We start from the raw sequence: 22,689 nt of genomic DNA, 5'->3' as shown, positions 1-22,689 counted from the left end.
TAACAAAAACCTAACTTTAGCTGCATAACACCCTGCTCTCACAAAGGCAGGAAAACTGGCCAGACAAATGCAGTGCGTAACGCAAGGACATAATAGGTTTAATGGTGAGAGCAGGCCATTCAGCCCAGCTAGGCTTGTTGTTCTGTCTGCAGTCTAATGTGTACCTAACACTGTGTGAAGCCTAATCTTGAACATTCTAAGAGTGTCTGCTTCTAATTTGAATCCTGGCAAACTATTCTGTGAATTTTTAGCTCTGTGTGGAAAAAAAATATTGAAATTTACCTTTAATGAATTTACACCTATGTCCTCTTGTTCTGGTGACAAAACTCATCTTGAAATACCTTCCATTTGTACTTGTGCTTATTGTCCACTCTTTTCAAAATGTAAAAACCTCACATCAGCCCTTTAAAAACTTAAACTGAAAGCCAACTACATGTGTGTCAGGTTTTTACTATAAAAAACGTAAATAAAGACTTCCATAACAAGTCCTTAGTAGTTCATGTATTACATGCTTGCTAACAGTATTAATTGGCTATTACACAGTGCTTTGCTGATTGGGCAGAATTGGGAGCATTCCTTGGGGCACTGTGGCTGTACCTCAGAATAATTTATTAAGCCTTCACAGTCTCAGTAAACCTTCAGCTGTATGAATGAATCATATGTAAAAATGTAAGTTATGCAAGTTACTCTGGGTAATAAATACATAGATGTAAATGGATGAGACATGCCTTGTACTAGGTGAGATTAAACAGAGGCAGGCGCTGGGGATGTGCCTTATCAGATAGCCGCGAGTCCAGGGAATGCGAACGTGGGTCATGCCTGGTTTATCTGTGAAATGCACAGGACAGCCGTCTTCTGCTGGAGAGGGTGCTGTTTATAAAGAGATTCCGCATAGCACGCTATGCCCAAACAATCTTAAGGAGAGAATCATATTAACCGTCTATGTAGGGGTCATGAAGTGAACAGATAACACTGATTTTCTACATGCTACACTCAAAGTAATTGCCTTTTTAACAGCCATTAGCTACAAACACTGGACTTCAAATAGACTCACATTTCTGTGTGTATATCCTCCCGCGGAGTGCATACCTTTTGTATAGGATTTAAAGAGTGCTGTTATGGTTGAAATTTTGATCACTTTGCTCACTCTATCTCTATTTCCAATATCGCATCAGTTATGGTAGTACTGTGTGTAATGGAGTGACACATGTTCAGATATGTCTGTTTCTGTGTGTTTCTGTGTGTTGCTGTTCATGTGGCCTTATTATATGCACTTATGCACCTTTGTTCTGTAACAGCTTTGGATAGACGCATCTGTCAAGTGACTAAAAGTAAATGTTCCAAGTACTGGAAAGCAAAACAAAAAATACAAGTGTAATTCCATATTTTTTTATACAACTTTAGAGTATTCAAAGATCAATGATAACACAGTGAGAGTACATTTTCCCCCAGTCTCATTGTTATGGTGCAGCACCTTAACCAAGAATCTGTTTGCCTTAACTAGAAATTTTAAAAAAGATGTTAGTTAAACATTACAAACTCCAATTAATAGTGCAAAACATTCATAACAGAAAAAAGCAACAGTGACTCCTACAGGTCATCAAGTGTGTGCGGTGCTGATGTTGGCACGAGGCCATGCTCCATGTAAATATGGCTCTCTGTGTAACCATGGAATAAATGCTTTCATCAACATGCCAAGCAAAACATGAGATGGATCCAAATAAAGCAAAGAATATTGGATTGGTGAAGAACTGGTCTTTCTTTTGAAACAGAACTTAAACATGAGCCTGCATCTACCTATGTGATATCTCAAAATGGAATTTCGATATTAATTTAGTGTACCCCCCCCTACACACACACACACACACACACACACACATACATACATACACACACACTTACCGTACGTTCACACTGGCAGCGACAAGAGCATCAAAATTCGCTCTGCCTGCCCTGCCAACGTTGCTGTTGAAGAAGTGGATGCTCTGACGTAGATGGCTACATGTTCGTTCGGAATGCTTGGTCTTGCAAGTCATGTTATTTAACCTCATTAAATCTTAAATGTGAAGGTAAGAAATCGATTGATGAAGGAAAGAAATGAACAATTATAATTACATGTTCTTTAATGAAATAAACTTTTTAAGACTTTTGTGTTGATGCTAAGTGGAAATCAAATTTCAACATGCAGTTTATAGGACACGTTTACTAGCCTTGGTCTTTTATTAACATTAACGTTAACTTGTGTGTAGCCTACATTAAAGAAAATAATGGGAAAACCCGTCACGGCAATTATCAACCTCTACTGCATTGTGCTTGGAAACTAATGTTTGGTGGGAACAAACGTTTACATGGTTGTGTTCTCTAGAATTCTCTAGAGCGGAGCACAACCAATTCCAATTGGTTGCCGCCGAACCGCGTCATAGTCATTACCATAAAGTTGCCCGGACTTCAACTTTATTCTGACGCCCACACCGCCCAAGACGCGTTGCCAACGGTCATGCTGCTGCTAGCCGCCGAGTGACGCTGGCTCACATAGAAAAGGAATGACTTCCGGTCCCTTTGACGCTCTTGCCGCTTCCAGTGTGAACGTACGGTTAAAATGCATGAGATTTTAAAAACATGTATGTAACAGTATGTACAGTTATACTTGAGTGTGTAACTCATTACGGAACTGATTCATTTATAGATTCCATTCAATAAACTGTTTGTCAGGTACAGCTCCACCCTTTAGCCAGCACCTTCATGAGCCTACTTTCATTGTGTTCTGTGTCCAGTTGAACACTTGCTCTTGGATTCATTTACACTTATTAACCTTTTTCAATAAAATGCTTTAAGGTCCAGTTTTGCATAGACTTTAAAGGACCAAAGAACAGGACAATGTTTCCTTTAAGCACCAAGAGTCTCCCTGAATGCCAAGGCCTACTTGGTCACCAGTACAGGTTAAATAGTACGTTACTCAATATTTCTGCTGTCTTGACTTTAAACTAAAAGAACGGACACTCAACCAGGACCATGTATATTGGTTTGAAGTGCATTTTATGCAAAAGTAAGCACAGAACAGCTGTGATGCAGTCACTCATTCAGAAAACCAGAGGGTCAGCCACTTTGATTTTCAGGGCATGCTCGCCAGCACGTGGAGCAGGTGCCTAAAAACAGCACAGCACACTTCGAACTTGTCATAACACACGGCAGACAATACGGCAACCTTTATCACACATTATTTTCATGAAAGCGACCTGTGGGTTCCGCGGCCAACAGATCACGACTGATCCTTTTTTAAAGCCAAACCGCGTTCCCACCCAATCCCATCCTCCCTTTGACCACAAAGTAACATCCCTCACAACCACACCATTGTCAAGAGTTCCGTCGACAGCTCATTGAGAGCCCTGGCTTATTAATTTTTTGGTTATTGAGGGATGATCCCGTGGCAGACTTGCGTTCACGTAAAAAAAAAAAAAAGAACAGAACACCATGAAATATTAAAAGCGTGTTTACGATAACGGGAAGCCAATTCTTCTCCCTCGCTGTCGCATTATCAATTCATGAGGTTAAAACGACTTTCCGTGAATTAATGGAAACGTCGCGGAGCCACGCAATCGCTTTGGAAAAAAGGGCCGAGCCAGAACCTCGCGCTGTTGACAGAGTCATTACTATCTGACGGGGGAGCTTATCTGCGCAAAGCACCCAGCCACCGTCCGCTCGCTGCGGGCACGCCGAGACGTCGCTGAGAGAGCAGTGTGAGGTCTCATCATCGATACTCAGTTCATCCAAGGAAAAAAGACTCATCCAGCTGCTATTTGGGGATAACTATGCCGCTACACATACATGAAAGAACATACACACTAAATATATGCTGAAGATACAGAGAAATTATGTTGGTGTGTTTCGTGCTGTGTGGAGATTTTTTTTGACGCAACTCGCAGGGAAACAGCTGCTGTTATATAAACGGCAGAAAACGGATATTGAACAAAGAGCTGTTGTTTTCAAGATGTGAGCAGAGCGGTGCAATCCAGAAGTCACACATTTTTACTACCACGGTATTGGCAGTGGTTCACAGGACAGCTGTTTAAGTAAAAAAGAGGAGAGTTCTAATATTTGATCCTACACAGTATATTCAAAGCACATTGGGGCAATTGAGTATGATGTCACTGATTTATGTGCTCATTCATCAACATTGTATTTACAGTATTCTTTGCTCTAAGACAGCAATACAGTATTCTTTACTCCAACGGTGCCAAGAGATTTAGAAAGTGTGTATATACACGCGTGCGCGCGCGCACACACACACGAACACGTATAAACTGATAAAACTAATATATATTATTTTTAGATACAGTATATATTCTCATTCAAAATATAAATCTTGGCTTTTGCAAGGTCAGTTGTAACACACTGTACCCACAAACAGCGCCAACTCCACGCCATCCGCACACCCCCCACACTCCGCGCACAGCGATGAGGGACTCTGAGGTCACGCTTCCTGCTCCCTCTGACGCTTCCTCCAGTGCCCCTAAGCCACCTCCCATTACAACAGTTCAGCCTTATCATAAACCCCATTTGCGCCTTTTATGGGCTCGTCACTTTAAACCGTCCCTGGGGCTGTTTGCGCTGTCAGCGCGAGCTCCACTCAGCCGAGGGGACAGCAGCCGTTGATGGCTGCGCTGGCCAGCCAGCATGCTGCACTGTGCTGCAATTCTTATCATAAAATTACTGACTTTCTCTCTGATGTGTTTCAGCATTATGCACATCCATTTAAGCACTCAATTGACTGAATTCATCACAAGGGTTCTTGATATTAGGTTTGTCCATTGTTTTTTTTTAACATGGATCAGTTAACTGAAGTAGTAATTACTGCACACGTGAACATATTTGTTTATTTCTTTGACCAAGCTATTCTCAGATATTCTTAAACACTCAAAGGTGAAAGAATAGAGAAGGTAAGTAAAATATATTAATTCAGCAAAGAATATCAAATACAGAGATAAATGAAAGCAAGAGAGTATGTTCCTCCTTTGTTAGGGTGTGTTACTGGTCCAGTTCACCTTAATAAAGGCTCTCTAAGTGCACTGTGCATCTTCCCTGCCTGGCATCTCCTTTATTGCTTTCCTGTTAGCAGGCCTATCAGGGGACCAACTGGAGCATAACATGAAGAATTAATGTCACTTAGCACAACAGACACTTAACAATAGCCCCAACACTAAGAGGACAATACACAAACATGCACACACATACACAGTGACAAAGACTAGCACACAAACATACACAAACATGCACAATCACAAAGACCAATGCACAAACATACACACATAAACAGTCTCAAAGACCAACACACAAACATACACACACATACATGTGTGATCACAAAGACTGATAAGGAAATACTATACACACACATACACTATCACAAACATCCACATACACTATACCCTGGTAATAACTTAGGAGAGAAATATCCTTGCCTTAAAAGGTCTATTTATATTTAAAAGACAGCAAAAACAACAGATTAGCTGAATTTATATACATGGATGTTTTGAAAAGTTGATATATTTTCAGTCCGATATTTTTGAGAATTAATTCAATTAGATAAACAAAAAGTCAACATGTTCTCAAGAGGTGCTTTTTATATACACACTGTTTCTCCAGGCAACAGTGATTGATAACTCCATTCAACTCTGTGCCCATCTGACCTATGATGTTCGAGATCAATTGTTGTTAACCTAGGCTGTTCAGATAGCGTGACCAAAAACCTAGCAAAGATGAGACTATGAGCATACTGATGAAAAGAAGATTCTAGAAGCCATCCGGCTCTCTCCAAGCTTCTCTAAGTCCTCACAGGACAGACATACAGCCTTATGTTAGACCAACTCAGGATTCTAGGCTATGTAAAATGTAGCATTCCTTTCCATTACATTATATTCATATAGCATACACTCTTATCCAGAGCTACTTCCAGCAAAAAAGAACAGAACTTGAACAGAACTTGAATCTATTCAAGTTGAATGAGCAAGTGTCAGACCAGACAACACTCCCAGACCAGTGTGTGTAAGCATAACACTATTTAAGCCCTACCCTAACTTAAGCAACCTGACCAGACAAGGGAAGCCACGTATACTACCATAAATCAGTCACTAGATCACAGAATCCAAAACACATTACAATACTGCATGCAAAATAAACAGCAAGTACTACAAGTAGCAGGTGTTAAGGGACAGGGATTGAGGTGGAGACTTAAGTTAGTAAGATATACCAAAATTAAGCTATTAATGTTTGGCATTCCAATGACCGATGGGATAAAATGTACCAGATTTCACAAAGGGTGACACTAAACTGTATAACTGACACAGAGTTGATAAAATGTTGGCTATTTGGAGCAACCTTTCTGGGTCCACTCTGCTTGCTGGTGTTGTCAGTTGAAAGCATTTTCCTTTGCTTGTCACAGCCAAGCCTCATTTTAATTTCAGACACATAGCAATCAAGCCATTCGGACAGGTGAATTAATTGTAGTCACTGATTGCCCACTTAAGATGTTCTGACCTTGTAGCTGGATGGAGCTGAGCTTGTGTGGAGGGCCAGACCAGCCCCACACTGATCACCACTGTCCCTATGAGGTAGCATGATCCTCCATCAGTCAAGGAGAGTCTCCGTGTAACTGAAAATTGGATTTAAACATACCTTGTCTATTTTTTTTTTTTTTGCACAACATCATGCGATTGATGTGAATCAGCTGCCAAAAATGTATTACTTGCTTGTTTTCATTTTCTTGTGTGATGGAACTCCACCGACCCCATGACAAACAACTAATTCTATTGCCAGTACAGTTGACATCTTGTGATAAATGACAGTCGGAATGGAGGCTCAGCTAGGTCAAATAATTACTGAACACTCGGTGGTCATTAGGTGTTCTTCTCTCCACCTCCGCATCTTACAAATATTCAACACCAGGACATGGAGGAGAGGGCTTACAGGGCTTTTATCCTTCTTAATCTACTCTGTAAAACGTATCTAGACAATTCCGATACACAACTGTGCTGTAAAATGAAAAGTGCATTAGAATATAATTCATCGTCCCATACTCCCACTGTTGTCTTTCATGGAAATAAAGCCTCATTCAGCGGGTGCTTAATCACGCCGGTCCACGCAGGTCGCATCTTTACCGTCAAATTCTTGATAAATTGGGTGTGTTGCTGACTTCAAGGAAGCTACAGTTGTGGAAATATATTTTGAGGAGCTTCTCTGCTGTTCAATTAACTTGAAAACGAGGCTACAGTTTAAAGGGAGTGTGGACTGTCAGTTCTGAGCACGGCCACGTTCCATTGCATCCTCAACAGCACACGCAGGCAGCTCGCTGCTGCAGCGCTAGCGCTGTTGAAAGGATCCAAGCATCCGCAAAAACGTGCTGCGTTCAGGTCCTGCTTATTAACTCCTATAACACATTAGACTTGCAATAAATATTACAATGAATTCGTTTTCCGTTCAGCATAATTTAATTGCCCACTGAGACAATTCCACAAGGTTAAATAAATAATCGTTTAAATTACACGTGCATTTATTTCCCCCCCTATCTGTATCTAAAGTAACTTAATACATACAAGAAACTTAATACATCGTTGAATGAATTAGTTTGTTGATCTGAATTTGAAATTATATGCCGGTAAACAAATTCCAAACGCATTCGGATAACTGCCTTCCCTGATGTTGAACTAACCTTTCAGAAATGCATTCATGTCTCCAAATTATCCGTCTTCGTGGCAAAGGCACTGTTGATATGGGAAATCTTTTTCGATAAATTGTAACCATGGTCTACTACAATATGATTTAAGGTGTATAATGGCAGTGTTGCAAGGTAGAAATTTAAAACACGGTGGTTACTTTGCTATGAATCAAGGGTACAGATGAACATCAACAATATGTGTAATAGTTGAATAGTAAGGATTAGTAGTCAGTCTATTATTATTATCATTATTACTATTTTGCTGTCATAATTCCCCGTGTTCAACACTCCGACTGACCTCATCAATAGACTGCTGTAGTTGTAATATACAGATTGCAGGTGCAATAAAATCTAACATGCGGAGACAAGAAGGGAGTCATCTACTGGTGATCAATAAATAAAACTTCTCAATGTTTTAATAGGCCTATTTAAAATAAATTCCTAACTATTTATGTCAGGGAAAGGACAGAGGATCTGGACTCTGGTCCGGTGGCTGTGTGGTTTTACCGTGTTGTCTGAGGAATTTTTAAATACACACGCCTTCGCAATATAACTCAAAATTACATTTTTCAGTAATTAATTTTGATATCAAGCCACTGAGGCTCTCATACATTTCACCTGAAACTTCAAAAATGTGTAATCACAAAAACAGGAAAATGACGCGGCCTCTTCTCCTTTCCGGTTTTCAGAGAAAATTATTATCACATAGGAGTGTCACTCGAATACTATTATTGTTACTAATACAATTTAATAGCGTGGATAAATGTGGCTTCCTGTGAAATTTTCAATTCAATTGAACGACGAGAACGATGAGAACGGCCTATTGCTGTCCCATGTCTCTGTTACCACCTTTCACTACTGGCATGCCATGCGTAACTCACCTGCAGCTAGGCACACTGGAAGAAGTAATCTGAAGATCAATCCACACACAACCTCGGAGGCCATCGCTTAGGTTTCTTACAGTAAACAGACAAAAACGTTTCAAACGACGATGTGAGCTATCTCCTTCAACAATTTCAAACTCCGCTCACTTCAAGTCCAGCCTTTTTCCGAATTCCACATGAGAGGGCATGTTCCGGCTTCTTTCGCCACACATCCCGGGTTCACGACTGCACATCAATCCAGAAAAATGTTCTTCACGACCCATGAACTGCCACTCCTCAGTTTTCGCATGGATTAAGACAACCCATACCGTTACATTAAATTAAAAAAAAAACCTCCTTCCTCTTCAGCTCTGAAAGGCTGGCATTCGGCGCCTGTTTATTTACTTTGCGCGCTGCAAGTGTGAGTCATGCTCTTGGGTCTCGTACAAACCGCAGTTTCCAACTTCCGACACTTAGCTGGAGAAAGCGAAAATCAAGGAACGCAGCGAGCAACTTTTTCCCGGTCACAACTGTCGACCGTAATCCTGAACTCAGTCCCGCAGTGAGGGGGACGCCGTTGACAGCGAAGTCGGCGTAACAATAAGATCACAAATATTTATTCTGGTGCAAACTGCAACTCCCCCGCACATACACACTTCTTTGCTTTCATACGGCTGTGTGTTTATATCTGAGATCAAGCTACATCTGAACTGACTTTAATGCTTCCTCATTGTATGAAGTCTTCGCAGGAGCACGCCGTTACTGACAAATGACACAGCCGATCAGAAAGTCCAGTAGATGCGGATACTTGCGATCATATGAGAAGTGGTAGGTGGAAGTCCATAACCGTAACAGTTTGCTCCTCCTTTGAGCGTGCTGCGGGCGTTACAGTCTCATTCCACACTCTGCTCGGTCTCACAAATCGTAACCATAGAAGAAGCAAGTACGGAGTCAATCTTTGGCGATAACAGGGCAGGTGCGTGACAACGGAAAAAAACCGTATTAGAGTCGAAAAACAAGCTAGCCACAGGTTTCTTGTTTGTTGATATCTGCCGTGGCATATTTACACTGCTACAGCAGCTCCGGTATTTATGCAATCAATGGTAGGTTATTTTTTCCGGCAACTAAGGAGCTTCAGATCATTGAAAAGATAAAGAGGGAATATGGAAGAAAAGAAAGGAAGTCGATTCAATCAATAAATACACAACAAGAAGATTTTTATAAGATTTAATTTGCAGTAACAATTAAAACACTAAAGTGTGATGAAACTTTTTAAGACAAGGGAGGTACCTAAAATTGTTCCTTGGAGGCTAGTAAAAATACTATTATAATACAATAACCTAAATTTAAACAAAAAACATTTGTCCGGGTTAAAAATGCGCTGGGTTATTTGTAGTGGTACTGCTACTGCCGTTCATATAGTCTATAATTCATTCATTACAACGATTAGCAAGCTAAACGAAATACATGTGACAGCTTGGCTCCCTGCAGTACGTTTTGCCAAACATAACAGATTGTGCTGGGCCCTTACGGCTGTTCGAATGAGGAATTATACAACAGCGACATCTGCCGATTTTGGGGTCGTTTATTGCAACTGTGATCGGACTGCAAATGTGGCTTATACATGTATTATTAGGGGCCAAGCACCAAAGGTGCTAGGCACCTATTGTAATTGTTAGAATTTTTCACTATTATTATTATTATTATTATACTTTCCACAATGGGAGTCTATGGCAGCCCATAGAACCCCTTGGCAGATTTTTGTGAAATTTGGTGCATTGATAGAGGACAGTCCAAAGTATCCAGGCATCAAATTTGGGGTCAATCCATCCAACTCTGTAGCGCCACCAACAGACCAAACTCCAAGGTACATTTTGCTTATAACCTTAGAACCGTTTGTCTACGGTTGTGATCTTTTGATCTTTTTTTCTCCTGAGTCCTTGGGTTATCCTGATTCGAATGCACCCATTGGCGTTAAAGTCCGCCATATTGGATTTTCCACCATTTTGAATTTTTCAAAAAACCTACTTTTGCGAACTAGTCCTAGACCGTTGATCCTATCACCACCCAATTTGGTACGTGTCATCCACAGAGGGGTCTGACCAAAAGTTATTCAAAGAATTTTGCAAGGGCAAATGATGTGGCCACTGTCATCCAATGAAATTCCGTGGCGAAGACACCAAAATAGTAAGTGAGCCATATGTCAGCAATGCTTGGTTGGAGTCACGCCAAAATTGGTATACTTTATTGCCAGTGGGAATATTAGGTACCCACCAAGTTTCATGAAATTTGGCCACATGGGGGCGCTATACCATAAAAACAGAGAGAAAAAAATCAAATGCCAATCACTTTGGAACCAAAGCAGATGTTTCAACCAAATTTCTTGTGCATCTTCACAGTAAAGGGCCCTAGCTGGGAATGCATGAAACCTGTGTGTTGGCCATTTTGTTTTTCCGCCATCTTGGTATCATAGTTTTTTCAATGGTTTTCTATGGCAGGCCATAGAAGCCCTAGGTGGATGTTGGTGGAATCTGGCACCCTCATAGAGCACAGTCCAAGGTATCCAGATACCAAATTTGGAGTCAATCCATTCATCTCTGTAACGCCACCAGCAGGCCAAATTTCAGAGTACATTTTTGCTTATAACTTTTAAATCATTGGTCCTAGAGTTGTGATCCTTATTTCCCCTGAATCCTTGGGTCACGATGAATTGAGTAGACTCATCCACTGTATTGGATTTTTTTGAAAAAACCTACTTTTGCGAGCTAGTCCTAGACCGTGAATCCTATCACCACCAAATTTGGCTGGTGAATCCTATCACCACCAAATAGTTGCCAGGTTGAATAATGTGGCTGGAGTGTACCCACAAATTCGCCCATTAAGGCGCCATAAAGGACGAGTGGCCATATCTCTGAAATGCTTTTGTTCATTGGCATAAAAGTCGGTACACACGCTTACCATGAGGCCTGGGTAGCACACACCAAATTGAGTGAAATTTGGCCACTTTGGGGTGCTATACTGAAAAACAGGTTTAAACACCCATGTGTCTATGTACTTAGATTTTAATTACATTTTGTTCCAATGGACATCACAAGGCACAGACCACACAAAGAAAAGCAGATATTACCACCATTTTTTTGTAGAACATTACATCGTTACATATGAGGTCCTAACTGGGAAATGAACACATAGTTCAACGTCCAGCTGGAATGGCTGCTAAGATACAATCAGTTTTTAGCACTTAAACTGAGCACATCTCCTGAACCTTTTGACCTACTGCCACAACTAATATACTAAATAGTGTTGAAGAAACACTTGGATTTTCCATATTGGCCTGAATGTAAGACAGGGTTTTTTCTGCTTCAGAAATTACATCTGAAAAGGGGGGTTGTCTTACATGGGAGGACTAGACTTTTAAATATCATTATACATTGACAACAGCAGATGGCGCCATTCATCTGAGATTGTTCAGTGGTATTAGAAATCCCCATTTATTTAATTAACTTATTCATTTGAAAATGTGATTACATTTTATTTTTATTTAAATGTGGCAATTTCATCTAAAATACATCACCTTGTTTTATTCAGTGTGTTTTATTAACTTGATATCAAATGAAATGATTTCTTTCAAAAGTAAGATTTGATCTTCAAAAAGTCTGTTATCAAAAACAGGTGTCGAAAAATGAGGGTCCTTTTCTAATCAGGGACGTCATTACATTCAGCTAATATGGTATGCTCTCTGCCATATTCCCACCATTATGGATTTTTTCAATTACCCAAAAATTGCACGCCTCCAACAGCACTGGCACTTCTTATTGCGACGTCCCAAGAAGGCACACTGTATTTTATGGCACTGCTTATGTTTAAGCTTGACATATATGTGGTGGGGGGCAGTACAGTGGTACAAATGGGTAGCACTACTGCTTAACAATATGGAGGTTTCAAGTTTGGGGTGCATCTGCTTTCAGTTTGTACCTTGTCCCTGTGTTCATGTGGCTTTCCTCTGGGTATTCTGCTTTTCTACCACAGTCCAAACACATTCAGGTAATGTCATTTGGACATGTTATATTGCCCATAGGTGTGAGTGTAAGAGTGGGTGTCAATGTGTCTGTTCACCCTGTGATGGACTGGTGTCTTGTTCAGCAGTTGTTCTGAAAGTCTACTTTTTGGCCCTGTGGTGCTTGGCCCCTTCATTCCTGCTTGCAGCTATATTTATTATCATTATTATTATTAAGAAGAAGAAGAAGAGGGGGCTGAAGGAAAGACCATTTCAATGAGAGCTTGTTGAACATTTGTTACTAATGTGTAGATCAGTAGAGAGATTGAATATTCAGTAGCATATGCCTAAAGATCCTTGATATGTTTTCACATTTTCTTGAATTGTCTTGAGCACACTATAATTATGATAAATTATTCAATCTGCATGACAATAAAACATGGTTTTACATCATAAACCCTTTTAAACAGCTTCCCTCTTTCACAGACAAAGCATCATAAGTACCATCGTACACTCATGCTTCTGTGAGTGATCGTGAACTGTAATGCTATGCTCACCAGGCCAACCATTCCACCATTTTATAGAGAGTAATTTGCAGAGAAATAGTGAAATACAACACAATTTAATGGAAATCAAAAAATGACCTGAATTGCCTTAGAATAGGTAAAAAGATTTATTGGTGATAAGACAAGAATAAGCTCAATGTATATGGTGCCTCTCTGAACATTTTGAAAGGATTGCTTTCCACTGATTAAGAAGGGGAAGGATACTTTGTTTTGGAACAGGCTATAATGTATGTTTTGGGCCTTGATGGTCAGAGCCCATGAGTAGATGCTGTTAACATTTAAGCACCAGACAAAAAATACCAGCTAGGATTTAACTTCAACACAATCACAACTGGTACTATCCTTGCTGGCTAAATTTAATATCAAACCAACACAAATTTCATAATAACAAATACTTTTAAGAATTTACTGCTTAGTACTGGTATATACTTTTGAAGAAATGTGTGGTGATTTTTTAAAATTTATTTTAAAAATCAGTTGATAAACTATAAATCTGTGAGAAAGGTATAACAATGTGAAAAAATGCTATTTAAAATCCATATTGTGTTCCCTTTCGAAACATAAATAATGAAAGTATTGTGAGAAGTTTTCATAGTTTAAAATAAAACAGCAGAAAACATCGTTAACAGAGAATTCCAAATTCTACTTTGATAATATTCTGATTGCCATTCCTTTTACTAGTATTATATTTTTAATTGTGCACGCTTTTTTCACTTGTGCAATAAATTACATACAAGTAGTAAAAGTTGCATAAGGTCATTTCACTGTTGTTTCTTTCCTGCATAATGTGCTTTGAAAATCAAGTCATTGTTGACTCTCTGACAGCACGTGTAATTGCTTTTCTGAAACTACGTTGCACAATGTATATTGAGCCAAGTAATACTTTATGGATATTGAGTAATTTTATTCCCAGTTGAAGTAAGTCCTATTAACTGTTTATGGCAACAACATATTATTGCTTTGTTTTATGACTAGATACATAAGCAAGAGAGAGCCCTGACTAAACACTTTATCATCTGCAGCCTCTTCCTGAGAGAAGTTTGGTACATACATACGGCCCTGTTAGTAACATCAAGGGCAATTACCACAATATTAGAGTAAAATGGACAAATAACATTATAGGATAGTCTCCTGAGTGTTTAAGCATTGATCACATGTGGTCAACCCTAAAGTGTTTATGACATCAATTGGGAGTGCAGCTCCCTTGTTATCCTGTCCTTCAGCCAGAAGAGAGCTGAAGAGTGAATGTTTTTGTCAGCCGTGTGGCTTGCCTGTACACGTATCTTTGCCTGTCTGTGCATACGTGTTGTTTTAGCAGGGATTAAAGAACCTCCAGTGTATCCTTTATTACCTGAGTGATTACGATACCAATGCAATAAGGATAACTTAATCTCACAGAATTTCAGATCTTAAAAGGCCAGATCACATTCACCTGTCTATTTAAAACATACTTGTCAGTGGAATCTTTACTGTGAGATCTTTTTAGTCTGTTTTTGGATTCCACAAAAACCCACCTCCTTGTTATCTGTCCAGCTCTCTGATCAGACGGACTGATGCAGTAGGTATTCACACTCTGCATACAAAGTCATTATTCATTATAATTTAATTGTCAGGTGCTCTTATCCAGAGTGACTTTTAGGACCAACATGATGTGATACATTAATGACATTTTACAGAAACAACAAGAGCAATGGCACGTTAGGTACTGAACAACCAGCATTACAGTAAATAGACACCACACTTAGAAAGTGCTGAAACCATACACCAGTAAATCATAGTGGCTACCAATTATCCTTACCATCAACTGTCTTACATCATACTAAAATGAATGTAGAGTCCAACATTTCCTCCCCTATGTTTTGGTTAAGTTATAGTGTTTTTATCCATGTCGCAATCTCCCCTCAAATCATTAAACTCAACACACTTTTCAAGGCAACTTCAGATCACGTTTGTTTTTGAGATTCAGATTTGAAACTTAATTTCATTTCTGTTATCATGTTGGAATGGGAGCCCCACCCATCCCAAAAATGTTGACTCAGTGAGCAATGTTTTAACTTGTTAATTGCATTTTAAATGGTTTAATGTTTGTTTATGCTTAAGTATCCTCTGAATTTCCATTTGCCATCTTCCCAAATAACAGAGTCCATCATCTTCATGTAAAGCAGGACAATTGTGATTGTGGACATGATTGTATATCTATCTGGTTGCTAGCCATTGGGTAAGAAATGAAATTATGAAATGAAGTTGCATAAGGAGAAATTATGAAATTTCTCCTTATGCAACTTTATGTGCAGCTGCCATCATTACACCACTTAAGTCACCGAAATGGACGTGGGGGTTTAAAACAAAACTTTTCTTTCTTTAAAATTCATCATTATCAAGACATGGACAAAGCACACAGCAGTTAGATGGAAGAGATGCCTGAGGGGAAGGGCCACATTCATAGGAGGCAAACTCTGTGAACCTGCAACTAGAAAATGAGATGCTATTATAGCAGGTTGACTGGCATCTCACTAATCAATACAGAGCAAAATGGTAGGCATTGATTCCTTTTTTTGCTTGGTCTCTTAAGCTCCAAATGTTTAGATTGATGGATATCTTTAGGAGCCATTTGCCTTTTATCAATTATTTATCAATTGCTTAGTCGGGAGTTGGGGTGGGGGAAGGGCTAAAAAAGTTCTTGAAACGGATGGAAAATGTAGTTTAATTTTCCCCGGTTGAATGAGTGATTCATAGACTTCCACATGCCCACAGATGTGCTGGAGATCCCAATGTGAGCATCAGCCACCTCTCTGTTACCCTGTAATTTTAGTTCGTAGCATTTGTAGCCAAATTATTTTGCTGGAGTTTGGATTGTTGTCTCACATTTCAGAGGGGCCATGTTACCAGCGTCATTCTGTCACCTGTGATCCAAGAGTCGGCCTGCTATGTCCACCAACGTCAGTCCCCTGGTCTCCCATTAGGAGAGTAACTGATACTTGACTCTTGTAGACTACTGCTGCTATCCTAATAAACATAAATATTGCGAGAGTTACAGCTTTGTCCCATGTGTCAAATCAGATGTTTCAGACTGTGTGTCTGTATGCGGTTTCTCTGGTGTGTAATACACTCTGTGGAGGTCCATAACAGAGGAGACAGTATTGAATTTACTAATATTAGCAATGAGTACATCCTTTTTTCTGTAAAAGTAAGGATTTGCCCTAACCTCAAGTATGTAACCAGCAAAAAAGGGCAATAAACATGATCATTAGTACCAATATGGTCAAATGTACAAGAGTTTGTGGTTTGGTTGCTTGAGTAAAGCTTGTTATTAAAATGAATGACAAAATCTTGTGTGTGCTGACAAAAAAAGTTAAGCATTGTAGTTGTCTCTGAAAAATCAATAAAAACAGATCAACCTCATTTCATAATCAACTCTCCACAAAGATGAAAAATTACAATGAAGGAAAGCTCCAATCATGAAAATGCATTAAGGCATAAAGTGTTTTATGTGCTATACAGTATGTATTATCGATTATGTGTAATTGACCGTTGATCTTAACTTGGAATGTTTGATGCAAACTATTAGAGGGGCCACTGTCATTCTCTGGATCTTCAAATGAGTATTACTGATGGCTACTCTGCACAAAGCTGCAAAGCGCTTCCGGATGTTTAAGAGCCTTCCTTATGTTTCATTAATCTGAGTGTTTCCGTCATTTAGGATATCCAACAGACATCAGTCCACCACGGCGTTTAAGGTAAAGACGGATAAAGTGGCAGTAATCTGACACCCCTGTGAATAATATTTGATATCCTCTGCCCTTCCTCCACTCAGTCTCCTCCGGACCACATGAGCAAGATAGCTGCAAAAGAGCTGAGCTCATGAAAATTAAGTACATTTTTATCCTAGTCACTCATATTCAGTATGAGTATACTTATATACAATAAAAATAAAATTCATTACATTTAATATTCTAAATACACAATATTTTTGACAATATGTCTGTGGTCTGCTATGGTATGAAAATACATGAAATGCATTATATATCTAATATACTTTCATATTTGCAGGTTATGCTTATTTTATTTTATTCTGTATTGATTAACAAATATTCATTTTATGATATTATATTTTAATAATTATCTAAGTGTTCTGAAGCATGCAGGTTAGATTGGACTTAAATGATCAACATATATGTATGTGTGTGTGTGTGTGTGTGTGTGTGTGTGTGTTAAATATGTGCAAGGCCTTCATTGTTTTATTTTACTGCACTGCAAGAAAAGATAACTGCCAGTTTTTGTCAACAGCTAATGTATTTTGAGGTAAAGTGCCATGGATCTAAAAATAACAATTTGGGAAGGCTGGCCAACATGCAACTATCACAATTACTACAAAGCTTTTAGAGCAAAATGCGTATTGGAAACAAACTTGTTACCAGCAAGTATAATCTTATGAATCATTGAACATCCTAATCTTGCCAAAATAATGAATTATTTACAGGAATGCAGCAAGCTGCATGTATATGAATTATAGGTTTTAAAACAGGGACTAAATAGGGGCCAGGACCTGTACTGTCATTTGGAGTAACTCCATTTTAGAAGACTGCAGTTTTATGATTTCCATTACTGAAGGCAGAGGAGAGTGGCGGCAAACACTACGTTCAAACATGTCCATGTGTGTAATCAGAGACTGGTTGACATGAATGGGTTTTAAGTGTGGCCAACACAAACAAACAAGGAGAAGTGCTTTTGATTCAATGGATGATGCAGGTGTAAATGGGATTATCTGGGCAGACTGCTTCAGGTATTGATTGGTTGTGAAATCCACACCGGAGCTTTCAGTATTGATATGGACACACTTCGGTCAGAGCTCCTGTCTGAGTAAATGTGTGTTTTCAGTAATTCCTTCATTCTGGATCACTGTTTCCTGTCTGATTCCTGTGAGCACAATGACAGCTGGCAATTATTACTGTAATGAGTTAATTACATTTCATTATTTTTTACAAGCAATAAGTGAGTAAGGGAAAAAACGTGAAAGAGAGCAGGCATCACTGCAAAAAGAAATAGCAAACAATGTTTTTAGCTGGTCGTGAATAAGTTTTGAAAAATACGGATGACAAAGCCCATTATCAAATATAAAAAACAATCAAGCAACAATCTTAAATTTATGTGCATTTTCAATTACTGGTAAGAAAAAAATCACAACCATTAACTTGATGCATGGTGTCTTATGAAAGCAACAATAACTATAAAACATTTCGCCTTAAAGGTGAAACAATCATGTTTTCAAATAGATTTCTTTCCCTCAACATCCTCTTTGAAGCCTGAAATCTATTTTATGCTTAAATTGATTTCAATGTAATGTCTGTGTTATGACAACAAGAAAATGTTCTTCAAGTAGTAGTAACTTAGTAATATTCAAATTCCAGAAATGGATAAAGTATAAACATTTTATCATAAAGACTTACGTATTCAAGCTGCTGTGGCCTGGTTTTACTGGTTAGGAAATACAGTAGGTAAGTTCATCGTGGTAGTTTGGAACAGTGGCCCGGTAACTAGTCTTAATATGGTTGCCGTGGAACACTGCTGTTGTTCCTTTGAGCAAACCATATTGTTTCAGTAATATCCAGTAGTGTAAACAGACACTATCAGAACAATGTAAACAGATGACATTAGTTAGAGAAAGCGGTTTGCCTTGGTTGGGATGAGTTTTTTCTATCTCACTGGGCTGTCACTCACAGAAAATGCATAGTTATAACTCAGTTTGTTACGAAAGTGCGCTGGTCTCTGCACTGGGGAGCGTGGGATGGTCACATGATTTCATGTGAAACACATGGTTTTCCTGGCATCACCTGCTGTCATGTAGTATCTCCTCCTGGAACATTGAGGATGTTTTTGTCCACCGTGGGACTGCATTGGCCAGTAAAGCCATGCATTACTGGAGGCCGTTGTGTGTGCGGTGAGTACTTCCTTTCACTGGGTAGTCTTGGGGGATAAAACTTTTAAACACTGCAATGACAGCACCCAAGGAACCTGGAGCCAGCACCATTTTACCCCTGTGACCCCCCCCCCCCCCCCCCAAAAAAAAAAAAAAACATCCAATTTACAGTCCTAGAAGGGACTTTTTTCTGGGGCGGGGGGGATCGTATAACTAGGGATTTTCGTGGAGCTGGTATGAGCGGAAAATGTGGCTAGCAGGCTGTGAAGTAGCTAACGCTTTGTTTGCAATATGACAATGTCAAGTTAGCTAGCTGACTAATTTGCACAATGCAATGTGATTATATTTATTATGTGCGTATATTTGCGTTTGTAACACATGAACGGTAAGTTTCAAATTTCAAATTTGTCCGGTAAATATATATATTATACACATACAGTGGCATGCAAAAATTTGAGCACCCCTGGTCAAAATTTAGTCAGAAAATTCTATTTGACTAGAGGATGTGAAAAAAGGAAGGGAGCAGCATGCAAAAGTTTGGGCACCCCAAGAGATCTGAGCTCTCAGATAACTTGTACCAAGGTCTCAGACCTTAATTAGCTTGTTAGGGCTATGGCTTGTTCACAATCATCATTAGGAAAAGCCAGCTGTTGCAAATTCCAAAGCTTTATAAACACTCTGACTCCTCAAACCTTGTCCCAACAATCAGCAGCCATGGGCTCCTCTAAGCAGCTGCCTAGCACTCTGAAAATCAAAACAATTGATGCCCACAAAGCAGGAGGAACAGGCGTGGGGAACATCTCACTGGTAGAGGGAAGAATGGATTCAATTAAATACCAGCAAATTCTGGAAGAAAACATCACATCGTCTGTAAAAAAGGCTTGAGGATGGCATGCAAGACAAACCAAGAATCTCACAGAACTAGAAGCCTTTTGCAAGGAAGAATGGGTGAAAATCCCCCAAACAAGAACTGAAAGACTCTTAGCTGGCTACAAAAGGCATTTAAAAGGTGTGATACTTGCCATAGGGGGTGTTACTAAGTACTGACCATGCAGGGTGCCCAAACTTTTGCTGTGGGCCCTTTTCCTTTTTTGTTATTTTGAAACTGTAAAAGATGGAAACAAGAAAGTAATCTTGCTTAAAATATTAAAGAAATGTGTCATCTTTAACTTTATGCCTTTTGGAAATCAGGTCTTTTTTTACTTGCTTAGCTATTCACAGTAACAGAAATTTTGACAAGGGGTGCCCAGACTTTTGCATGCCACTGTATATGTGTGTGTGTGTGTGTGTGTGTGTGTGTAGTAAATAAATGGTAAATAAATGAGACTTTCACTCCTATAGCCATGTTATTTTCTGCATGAATGATATGGAAAAACACAATTTGTATAATGCTATGCCATGGGCCCAACTCGAGAGAATTACCAGCATGATAAAAACGAGTGTTAAAAAATAAAATGAAGCTCATGTTAATACAAATGGAACTTATTTACTGTTTTTGACTGTTTTCACCCTGGGAAACATTTGTCTTGTAAATATTCACCCTAGAGGCCCCGAGTGATGACATCCTCCATATGTAATGGGACCCTAGAGCCGTGGTGCTGGTGCCATTCCCCATGCCAACAACAGAAACTGATTCAGGGAGGTACTCATGTTCCAAAGCTGAGCTTTTCGCAGTGATGGAAGACCAGCAGTTCAGGGCAGTGCCATTTCTGCAGTGCCCGTAAAAGGTGGGCCTCTTTCCATACCATACTTCCAGTTCCTTTGTCTACACTAATGCACGTCCAATTAAGTTTTCATTTGCATTAACAAACTGAACTGCGTGCTTCCTTCAGCAAAAATCCCCACCTTAATAGGTGTAGAGTTTCATGGAAACCCTTGCCTCAATCACCATGTGCTGGATGTGAAAACAACACAAATCACTTCAATTGAATTAGCAGATACCTGGATGTAAACTTCTTTAGCTTGTCAAGAGATGATGCGTTTAGAGCCATACTCAGGGAGCGTGTTATGCATTATGTATTTAATGTGATCAAATTATCCAGTTCAGCGTACAGTACTACAATGCTGAGCGTGCAGAACGTGGATCAGATGAAGGCATTCTCTCAGTGTCTAATGTAATGGAGCAAGACTGCCTGTGAAAATACTTATAACACTAAGCTATTGCATGCGTGTGTGTGTGTGTGTGTGTATGTGTGTATGTGTGTGTGTGTGTGTGTGCGCGCACACACATGAGTATATGTGTGTGATTATGCATGTGCATACAAAAGCACGTGAGTGTGTACTTGCGTGCATGTGTGTATACTGGAACCAATTTAAGAATACTATAGTCAATGCTACAGCAGCAGTGCCTAATCTTGGATTCAGACCTGCAACCTACTGGTAACACTTATCTTTTCACTATCTCTGACTATTCTGCCAAAACTTTCCATTATAGCAAAAGTTCACATATTACACAGGAGACCATTCATGGAAAAATTGCAATACACCCATTGGAGAGCTATGCCAATGCTAATACAGTCATACAAACATATCGGGATAGAGAGCCACACCTTCCATACAAGAGGAGTGTTCAGCACCCATGTAGTTTCATTCTAGCTGATATAGATTTTCAGGACATCTCTTTACCGCTGCTAATTGTTGAGAATGGAAGCTCTTTGAGGAAGACCAGATCAAAGAGACTAATTGACAGGGTTGAACAGAACTTTGAGCGCTACTGGTGCCTGCATTTAATGTTAAATATTTTATGATGTGACAAAAGAATCACAAAAGTAGTCCCAGGACAACACACTGAACATTGAAAGCAAAAATAAAAAAGCAAGGTCATCTTGTCCCTCAAACAAACAAGTGCTTAAGAAACACCATGCCAGTAGAAGTACTTGGGTTCAGGTCGGGAGACACATTCCCCCATGAATTGAAAGTACAGTAAAATACTCCCTCCCACAAGCTCCCCTGACATAGTGTTCACTGTCCAAAAAGGCACATTTTAGTTCATGAAAACCAGACTTCCCGCAAACAACAGGACCTGACATTTAGACTTATTCATCTTTTTCTTTTTCCTGTTATTGTTAATAATTAATAATAAGATGATGATGACTATCACTGCTAACACTACTACTCACAACAGCAACAACAGAATTCTTATACATCTGGAGCAATTTTTTTTTTTTTTTATGGGTGAAAGTTTTTTTGTTTTTGTGAGACAGTAATGAAAGCCTTTGCGCAAACTGTGCCAAAATATGGCAGATGCTAATCAGATTTTAATCAGTGCCCTGACAGATACACCCTTACTGCAATGTAATCAGAAGCTTTTAAAAGAGTTACATCTTAAATGAGGGCCTTTATTAAAACTAAAATTACTAATTACAGATTGAGCAATCGATTTGTGACTGCTGGTCTTTCTGCTTTCACACGAAGACTTATGACTTCAAGTGAAACAGAGAAGATTACCATTTAGGGTAGTGCTGTTCAAGGTGCTCTAGTTTTTGGAATCCACAGAAATTATAGGAAGCCCTGATAAACCAGTTAATAACTCAGTACATTCCAAATGTTTATGTATGTATTCATTTATTTCTTTTTAGAAACAAAATGCTCAGACACATTTACCCTCAATTTTGTACGTTCATCAGGTGCTGTGG

At 39.3% G+C, this 22,689-nt stretch overlaps 1 protein-coding gene across 1 annotated transcript in view; it reads right to left on the bottom strand.

The window, feature by feature from the left end:
* The window catches only part of LOC118771122 (piezo-type mechanosensitive ion channel component 2-like), a 112,237-nt gene extending 103,581 nt beyond the window's left edge, over positions 1-8,656 (bottom strand). The window contains exon 1 of the mRNA XM_036519006.1: positions 8,593-8,656. Coding sequence (XP_036374899.1) covers positions 8,593-8,656 — 64 coding nt within the window. The remainder of the gene's footprint in view (positions 1-8,592) is intronic.
* Positions 8,657-22,689: the final 14,033 nt, after the last annotated feature.

The sequence above is a fragment of the Megalops cyprinoides genome, chromosome 24 (genome assembly GCF_013368585.1).
Source record: "Megalops cyprinoides isolate fMegCyp1 chromosome 24, fMegCyp1.pri, whole genome shotgun sequence".
Taxonomy (NCBI): domain Eukaryota; kingdom Metazoa; phylum Chordata; class Actinopteri; order Elopiformes; family Megalopidae; genus Megalops; species Megalops cyprinoides.
Note: the sequence above shows the minus strand (reverse complement) of the source record. Positions and strands in the feature narration are given on the sequence as shown.